The sequence below is a fragment of the Periophthalmus magnuspinnatus genome, chromosome 1 (assembly GCF_009829125.3).
Source record: "Periophthalmus magnuspinnatus isolate fPerMag1 chromosome 1, fPerMag1.2.pri, whole genome shotgun sequence".
In the NCBI taxonomy this organism is placed as follows: domain Eukaryota; kingdom Metazoa; phylum Chordata; class Actinopteri; order Gobiiformes; family Gobiidae; genus Periophthalmus; species Periophthalmus magnuspinnatus.
In genome coordinates this window covers 399925-409164 of record NC_047126.1, presented here as the reverse complement: position 1 = coordinate 409164, position 9240 = coordinate 399925, and the positions used below count along the sequence as shown (strand labels likewise).

Genomic DNA, 9240 nt, shown 5'->3' with positions numbered 1-9240 from the left:
ATTCTGCACTATTATCTTTTAATGTTAATTTTATGATGATTATTTGTGATTATTTATGTTTTAATTTGTTATATTCTGATTTTAATGTCTTTTTTTATTCTGTAAAGCACTTTGAATTACTTTGTGTACCAATTGTTCTGTACAAATAAACTTGCCTTGTCTGGTCTTATTAGCGGCAGGGGGAGTGGCTGAAGCGGATTGGCAGCCAGTCAGTCTGCCCCAGGGCGGCTGTGACACTTCACAAACGCCCTCTGAGAAGTTAGTGAACTGTAAACATGTTTATATAGCAACAGTTTTAATACAGCATAATAAAATGCTCTGCTGCATGAGGATAAAACATTTAAACCTGAAACTGCATGTGAAACAGGCAAAGCTTTTATAAACAAGTATGAGCTTCATTGTTCTTCAGCGCTGTGCCTCCAAAAAGAAAAATCACTGTGGCCAAACCTGCTCGTCAAAGCTTGACCAGAGTGTTGACTAAATGAAGAATGCAGAAAACTAGTGTTAAGTGTCTTGAAAGGCACTATATAAATCCAGTGCATTATTGTTTGTGTATGCTTCTTTTACAGCTCTAGGCACACATCAAACCCTGCACTGACGCCCTCAGCCTCTACGTGTCTAAACCAGGACTAAACCAGAGCTAAACCAGAGCTAAACCAGGACTAAACCAGAGCTAAACCAGAGCTAAACCAGGACTAAACCAGAGCTAAACCAGGACTAAACCAGAGCTAAACCAGGACTAAACCAGAGCTAAACCAGAGCTAAACCAGAGCTAAACCAGAGCTAAACCAGGACTAAACCAGAGCTAAACCAGGACTAAACCAGAGCTAAACCAGGACTAAACCAGGGCTAAACCAGGATTAAACCAGAGCTAAACCAGAGCTAAACCAGGACTAAACCAGAGCTAAACCAGGACTAAACCAGAGCTAAACCAGAGCTAAACCAGAGCTAAACCAGGACTAAACCAGAGCTAAACCAGGACTAAACCAGAGCTAAACCAGGACTAAACCAGGGCTAAACCAGGATTAAACCAGAGCTAAACCAGAGCTAAACCAGGACTAAACCAGAGCTAAACCAGGACTAAACCAGAGCTAAACCAGAGCTAAACCAGGACTAAACCAGGGCTAAACCAGGACTAAACCAGAGCTAAACCAGGACTAAACCAGAGCTAAACCAGGATTAAACCAGAGCTAAACCAGAGCTAAACCAGGACTAAACTGGGATTAAACAGGTCTAAACTGTCTAAAACAGGTTAGAACAGCCTTCACCTGAATCCACCTGCTCATTACCTCCCTTTGCTGTGGAGGATGGGAGGGCATCTGACACACAGGCACAGGAGGATGGGAGGGCATCTGACACACAGAGATACAGGAGGATGGGAGGGCATCTGACACAGAGATACAGGAGGATGGGAGGGCATCTGACACACAGGCACAGGGGGATGGGAGGGCATCTGGCACACCCAGTCCCTCTGAACTCCATTTCCCATGATGCCCTGCGCTTCCTGTAGTGCTGCGTTGACGCTCGTGTTTGTGGCCGTGTCCCGTTCGTCCAGCGCCCGGTCGGACACAGCTCGTCTTCCGCTCGTCTTCCCCGCGTCTGCCCGAGCCCCGCAGCCTCCTCCAGCGCCTCCTCCAGCGCCTCCTCCAGCGCCTCCTCCAGCGCCTCCTCCAGGCCCGGTCCTCCGTCAGCTCCGTCAGCTCCACAGCCGCCGCACGAAGCCCAAACTCCGCCATGAACCCCGAATAGTGAGTGCTCCCAGGCTCATGCTAACGCTAGCCGCAGCTTTGTTAGCGGCTACATGCTAAAGGATGCTAAGGGCTGTGGCAGCGCAGAGAAACTCCATGACAGCGCTTTAAACCACCTCCAAACTGCACAGATTTCACATTTTCACACCCACATCCAACATATACAACATAGTGTTTGTTTATGACGGGTCATTTTTGTGAAATAGTCAAAAAAGCGGCGTTAGCTCGTAGCCGGGTGCTAGCACAACAGCAGCGCAGCTTTACTTTGGATCTCTGTTATAATGAAGTTATTTCATGCAGTTCGGGGCTCTGTCGTGACTTTACACCTGCTCTGCTGCTAATCTGTGCTCTCTGGGGTAAAGTCAGTGCGTTTTAGTCGCGTTTTGGCCGCGTTTTGGTTGAGTTTTGGGAGCGGTGTAAACAGGAAGTGGGTTCATTTTCGAGTTGTGTCACTTTTACAGTTGTTCAGGTACAAACTGTTACACAACACTGCAACCCGAAGATAAAACCACTACAAACTCATATATTTACTACGATATTGGCAACTAATAACTAGTGTTTCTAATAACGAAATTTCATAAACGTTTCAGTATGTTATTAAAGGTTTCAGTGTATTATTCCAAAGTTTCACACTTATTTGACTTTTTAAAATAAGATATTCTGTCATGGAATAATTTCTGGAGGAATTTGCTACTCTCCCCTTTAAAAACACTCACTGAATAAAAACTGACTTAACCAGGAATATCTTAAAGATTAGTAAAAATCCAGGTGTGATTATTGTAAATAAACTAGTCACTTGTGAATTTAAGCCATATTAAATTTTTTTATGTTTACTTTTGTTCTATACCCTGAAGAAATGAGCTAGGTTTTTTTTTTTTCCAAAACTAAAACTGTAAATTACATTACTCCTAAACTGAGTAACTATACTGCGAAGTATTGCAGTTGCGATTAGACTCGTAGGATTCTGTTCAGAGTGCACATTGTAAACAACTCCAAGAACATGTACAAATATCAACAGCTAAACTGATCCAAAACCATGTTTGTTGAGGACTAAACTACAGGTACAACAAGACGTTTCTATTAAAAGTATTTTGTTCTGTATAAAGGGCATCATCTAAACAAGTGGAGCTTTTGCAACTGGATAATTGTGGCAAGTCTAAATGTAATTTAGTTTTCCTGCAGCCCAAGTAGTAACATTTAAAAAGACAACGTCGAGTGCCTTGGGCTTTATATTTTTTATGTAAATTTCAATTGATTAAACAAGGAGTCAAAAGATGTTTTTGAGCCAGTTTCTGTGTCTGAACTGTTCCTGTTGTGTTTCAGCGATTATTTATTCAAGCTGCTGCTCATCGGAGACTCTGGAGTCGGGAAGTCCTGTCTCCTCCTACGGTTTGCAGTAAGTCTCCTCCACAGCGTCTCCTCATTCAGCAGGTCATGATCTGAGCTGGTGAAAGGTACAGATAAGCCTGTTTTTCACTGGGCCCCGGAACGGGTCTGTGGAGCGGCTCCCTCCAGCCCAGTGGTGTTTCTGCTCTGTGAGGCAATGACATCACACAAACATAACTCATGTTTTCTTAATAATTAAAAGCAAAATTGTATCTGAATTATACTCAGAATTTTAAGGCTGATGCCAGCGATTCACAAAAAGACATTTAGTAATACCAAGTTTGGGGCTCTGAGACATAGATGAAGATGAAGCTGAAGATGAAGCTGAAGATGATGATGATGATGAAGATGAAGCTGAAGATGAAGATGAAGATGAAGATGAAGCTGAAGCTGAAGCTGAAGCTAGTGTAAACACAAAACTTCTTCTGGTGTATCTGCATTTGTTTCACTTCTTTGAGCCTTTTATATAATGCAGTGGGCTTGGCTCATGTTAGAGACATATAATAAAATACTCGATTTTTGATCTTTAGACTTGACTACTCAAGTTTAAGTCACATCACTGAGATTTTTTATGTTTTTATCTTTTTGCCATCTACATTACTCTGCATTCTCTCTCGTTTATTTCATTTATTCATTTGAACAATTCCTGGAGCTGTACTGTACCAGACCAGACCAATCTGAGAGCTGGGACCTTCAGGGACAGACCCTCTGGATGGGTCAAATGCAGGTTTAACGCAGAGAAACTGAAGGATGGGTCAAATGCGGGTTTAACCCAGAGATGCTGAAGGATGGGTCAAATGCAGGTTTAACCCAGAGATGCTGAAGGATGGGTCAAATGCAGGTTTAACCCAGAGATGCTGAAGGATGGGTCAAATGCAGGTTTAACCCAGAGATGCTGAAGGATGGGTCAAATGCAGGTTTAACCCAGAGATGCTGAAGGATGGGTCAAATGCAGGTTTAACCCAGAGATGCTGAAGGATGGGTCAAATGCAGGTTTAACCCAGAGAAGCTGAAGGATGGGTAATGGCTGGTCAGTTTTTGATGTGCGATATCTTGGTAACACAGTTGTCATGATAAACAGTAATGTTAAAAGTACTTTATACCCCTGATAATAATCCTTAAGTGAGAGTAGGAAACCCTTTTTAAATACAGTGTTCAAAAGTTACATTTTTAGCAGTATTAGTACTTTGGGTTTTTCAAATGTCTGTTTTTGTAAAGTCAGATCTGAGACGGACACCACAGTCTGACACACTAACTTCTCTTGCTGTGCTCAGGACGACACGTACACAGAGAGTTATATCAGCACGATCGGAGTCGACTTCAAGATCCGCACCATCGAACTGGACGGCAAGACCATCAAACTGCAGATCGTGAGTTTAGATCAGACACGGACTGGACTGGGACTTGGGACTGGGGGGAACTAGACATAGATTGTATATATCTCTGGACATATGTCCCACTAGCCACTGAACAGCGCCGAGGATGGACGCAATTCAGCTCCATCAACTCTGGCTCCAGTTCACTCTCTGCGTTAAAAGCGTGGCTGTAAATGCTGCTCGCTGTCCTGAGGTTTTAATTTCACAATTTTGACCTGAAATCAAGATATGAACATTAATAACACACAAATCAGGTCCTTCTTTTCCCGGGGTCGCTCCCTTTAGCCTTAGCAACAGGTCTGATTGATGCTGTTGCTAAGTGCCCCCCCCCCCTCCAAATATGGAGTTGAGTTAAGCTCCAGATTAGCCGCTACAGCTGCTCGCCCTGATGAGCTTCATTTGGAGCCGAACGCTGCAGGTGACATCACAGTCCCTCAGTCCTCCTCTTCATCTGTGGGACGAGGACCTGGACCCTGAGGACTTTGTGTGTTTCAGTGGGACACAGCCGGACAGGAGCGCTTCAGGACCATCACCTCCAGCTACTACAGAGGAGCTCACGGCATCATTGTGGTGTATGACGTCACAGACCAGGTTTGACCTCCTCTGCTCCTCTGTCTCTTCTCCTCTGTCTCTTCTCCTCTGTCTCTGCTCCTCTGTCTCTGCTCCTCTGTCTCTGCTCCTCTATCTCTTCTCCTCTGCTCCTCCCTCCTCTGGCTCTTCTCCTCTGTCTGTGCTCCTCTGTCTCTGCTCCTCTGTCTCTGCTCCTCTGTTTCTGCTCCTCTGGCTCTTCTCCTCTGGCTCTTCTCCTCTGTCTGTGCTCCTCTGTCTGTGCTCCTCTGTCTCTGCTCCTCTGTCTCTGCTCCTCTGGCTCTTCTCCTCTGGCTCTTCTCCTCTGTCTGTGCTCCTCTGGCTCTGCTCCTCTGGCTCTTCTCCTCTGTCTCTGCTCCTCTGTCTCTGCTCCTCTATCTCTTCTCCTCTGCTCCTCCCTCCTCTGTCTCTGCTCCTCTGTCTCTGCTCCTCTGTCTGTGCTCCTCTGTCTCTGCTCCTCTGTCTCTGCTCCTCTGTCTCTGCTCCTCTGTCTCTGCTCCTCTGTCTCTGCTCCTCTGCTCCTCTGTCTCTGCTCCTCTGTCTCTGCTCCTCTGGCTCTGCTCCTCTGGCTCTGCTCCTCTGGCTCTTCTCCTCTGCTCCTCTGTCTCTGCTCCTCTGTCTCTGCTCCTCTGGCTCTGCTCCTCTGTCTCTGCTCCTCATGTGTTTTGTGGTTTTTAGGAGTCCTTTAACAATGTGAAACAGTGGCTTCAGGAGATTGACCGTTATGCGAGTGAGAACGTCAACAAGCTGCTTGTGGGAAACAAATGTGATCTGACCACCAAGAAGGTCGTGGACTACACCACAGCCAAGGTCTGTGTGACCCCTGACCTCTGTCTCATGGTGTGTTATTAAAACCAAATGTCTGGGAGGATCTGTGGACGTGGAAGATGATGGTGGTGTTTATACATGACGGTGGAGGTTTTATAGATGATGGTGGTGCACGGGGAGACTCTGAGCATCTGACTCTGCGCGGGGTGGCTCTGCGCGGGTGGCTCTGCGCGGGTGGCTCTGTGCGGGTGGCTCTGTGCGGGTGGCTCTGTGCGGGTGGCTCTGTGCGGGTGGCTCTGTGCGGGTGGCTCTGTGCGGGTGGCTCTGTGGCTCTGTGGCTCTGTGCGGGTGGCTCTGTGCGGGTGGCTCTGTGCGGGTGGCTCTGTGCGGGTGGCTCTGTGCGGGTGGCTCTGTGGCTCTGTGTGGGTGGCTCTGTGCGGGTGGCTCTGTGGCTCTGTGTGGGTGGCTCTGTGCGGGTGACTCTGTGCGGGTGACTCTGTGCGGGTGGCTCTGTGCGGGTGGCTCTGTGCGGGTGACTCTGTGCGGGTGGCTCTGTGCGGGTGGCTCTGTGCGGGTGCTCTTGAGGTGGCCACGATGGACTAGTGTGATCTAAGAGGTTGATACTGAGAAGGGACAATAAACAATAACATCGTCCGTGATAAAAAAGGGTCGACAATAATCGCTCGTGGGACATTTTATTTCATGGTGATAATCGCCGTTATATCACCTGAATGTGCAGAAAAAACAACTTATCTACAGGGGAGTCGACAGGGGGATAAAGGGGTCTGTTGTCCTGGGGTTTAGGGGCCCGGAATTGGGATCCCCTCCCTTTCATTTGTATTACAGGGGGGCCCATGTGAGGCTTCTTGCCCCGGGCCCCAAATGTCAGTTGACAGCCCTGCTCATTTATATTATATTTGGTAGAAAGTCAGAAAATGAATTAATGTCACTCACAAATGTAAGATTCAGTGACTTTTGATCCTTTGACCGTCCTAATCTGTGTTTTCCCGCTGCAGGAGTTTGCGGATAACCTTGGAATCCCGTTCCTGGAGACGAGTGCGAAAAGTGCGACCAACGTGGAGCAGGCGTTCATGACAATGGCGGCTGAAATAAAGAAGCGCATGGGCCCCGGAGCCACAGCCGGAGCTGCGGAGAAGAGCAACGTAAAAATCCAGAGCAAACCGGTCCAAACCAGCTCCGGAGGCTGCTGCTAAAGCTCGGACCGCCGCGGGAACATGGACTCAGAGGCGACAAACCCTCCTCATGGAAGAGCACGTTTCAGCACATTTAGGATTCTGAATGCGGCTGAATCTCTCACTTTGAATTTTTAATTCTGAAAAAACGGTTTTGAATTGTTTTTATTCTGAATTTCAGTTGATGATGATTAAAAATTCAAAATAAAATATTCACCTTGTAAATATTCAGCACATAGTTTCACAAAGTTCTGTCGTCCTCAGTCACATGACCAGGTGCTTTTGTCTCGACTACGTGGATCTTAAAGATTCAACAACTGAAATTCAGAATAACAACAATTCAAATATGCTTTTTAAGAATTTAAAAATTCAAAGTGAGAAATTCAGCTGCATTTAAAATTCAAAATCAGATGAAACTATCTTCCATTCTCCTCTTTTTAAATCTTTACTACACTTTGGATTAGCTGATTGTTTTTCACATGTTTTCTCTGAATAAAGACCAGAACCATCCAAATTCTACTCAAGATTCCAACAGGGATTTGCTCTGAAAGAACGAGCCGCGTTTCCACCAGCGGCAGCATCTTTGAGTTAGCGTTGAGTTAGCGTTGAGTTAGCGTTGAGTTAGCGTTAAGTTAGTGTTGAGTTAGCGTTGAGTTAGCGTTGAGTTAGCGTTAAGTTAGCGTTGAGTTAGCGTTGAGTTAGCGTTGAGTTAGCGTTGAGTTAGCGTTGAGTTAGCGTTGAGTTAGCGTTGAGTTAGCGTTGAGTTAGCTTCACGTCGGCCGTTCTTTCTCAGACGAGGACCGTGCGATACAAGGAGCTGTGTGAGTTTCTGTTTAGACACGCCCACTCCTCCTCTCCTCCTCTCCTCCTCTCCTCTACTCCTCCACTCCTCCTCTCCTCCACTCCTCCACTCCTCCTCTCCTCCACTCCTCCACTCCTCCACTCCTCCACTCCTCCTCTCCTCCACTCCTCCACTCCTCCTCTCCTCCACTCCTCCTCTCCTCCACTCCTCCTCTCCTCCACTCCTCCTCTCCTCCACTCCTCCACTCCTCTCCTCCACTCCTCCTCTCCTCCACTCCTCCTCTCCTCCACTCCTCCTCTCCTCCTCTCCTCCACTCCTCCACTCCTCCTCTCCTCCACTCCTCCTCTCCTCCACTCCTCCTCTCCTCCACTCCTCCTCTCCTCCACTCCTCCTCTCCTCCACTCCTCCACTCCTCCTCTCCTCCACTCCTCCACTCCTCCTCTCCTCCACTCCTCCTCTCCTCCACTCCTCCTCTCCTCCACTCCTCCTCTCCTCCACTCCTCCTCTCCTCCACTCCTCCACTCCTCCACTCCTCCACTCCTCCTCTCCTCCACTCCTCCTCTCCTCCTCTCCTCTTCTCCTCTTCTCCTCCACTCCTCCACTCCTCCTCTCCTCCACTCCTCTCCTCCTCTCCTCCTCTCCTCCACTCCTCCACTCCACTCCTCCTCTCCTCCACTCCTCCACTCCTCCTCTCCTCCACTCCTCCACTCCTCCTCTCCTCTCCTCCTCTCCTCCACTCCTCCTCTCCTCCACTCCTCCACTCCTCCTCTCCTCCACTCCTCCTCTCCTCCTCTCCTCCACTCCTCCTCTCCTCCACTCCTCCTCTCCTCCACTCCTCCACTCCTCCTCTCCTCCACTCCTCCTCTCCTCCTCTCCTCCACTCCTCCACTCCTCCTCTCCTCCACTCCTCCTCTCCTCCACTCCTCCTCTCCTCCACTCCTCCTCTCCTCCACTCCTCCACTCCTCCTCTCCTCCTCTCCTCTACTCCTCCACTCCTCCTCTCCTCCACTCCTCCACTCCTCCTCTCCTCCACTCCTCCACTCCTCCACTCCTCCACTCCTCCTCTCCTCCACTCCTCTACTCCTCCACTCCTCCACTCCTCCACTCCTCCACTCCTCCACTCCTCCTCTCCTCCACTCCTCCACTCCTCCTCTCCTCCACTCCTCCTCTCCTCCACTCCTCCTCTCCTCCACTCCTCCTCTCCTCCACTCCTCCACTCCTCTCCTCCACTCCTCCTCTCCTCCACTCCTCCTCTCCTCCACTCCTCCTCTCCTCCTCTCCTCCACTCCTCCACTCCTCCTCTCCTCCACTCCTCCACTCCTCCTCTCCTCCACTCCTCCACTCCTCCACTCCTCCACTCCTCCTCTCCTCCACTCCTC

The 9240-nt window shown here is 48.6% G+C and overlaps 1 protein-coding gene across 1 annotated transcript; it reads left to right on the top strand.

The window, feature by feature from the left end:
- Positions 1 to 1515: 1515 nt before the first annotated feature.
- Positions 1516 to 7573, top strand: LOC117388952 (ras-related protein Rab-1A). The gene is made up of 6 exons (XM_033986536.2): positions 1516 to 1748; positions 3072 to 3144; positions 4409 to 4504; positions 5006 to 5101; positions 5777 to 5908; positions 6883 to 7573. Exons 1-6 carry the CDS (start codon positions 1735 to 1737, stop codon positions 7078 to 7080), a joined length of 609 nt encoding a protein of 202 aa, XP_033842427.1. The 5' UTR covers positions 1516 to 1734; the 3' UTR covers positions 7081 to 7573.
- Positions 7574 to 9240: the final 1667 nt, after the last annotated feature.

Bases quoted from the DNA above. Each gene is read 5' to 3' on its own strand.
- LOC117388952 (XM_033986536.2), top strand. The intron at 4,505-5,005 runs GTGAGTTTAGAT...TGTGTGTTTCAG, and splicing joins AGACCATCAAACTGCAGATC to TGGGACACAGCCGGACAGGA. The intron at 5,102-5,776 runs GTTTGACCTCCT...TGTGGTTTTTAG, and splicing joins TGTATGACGTCACAGACCAG to GAGTCCTTTAACAATGTGAA.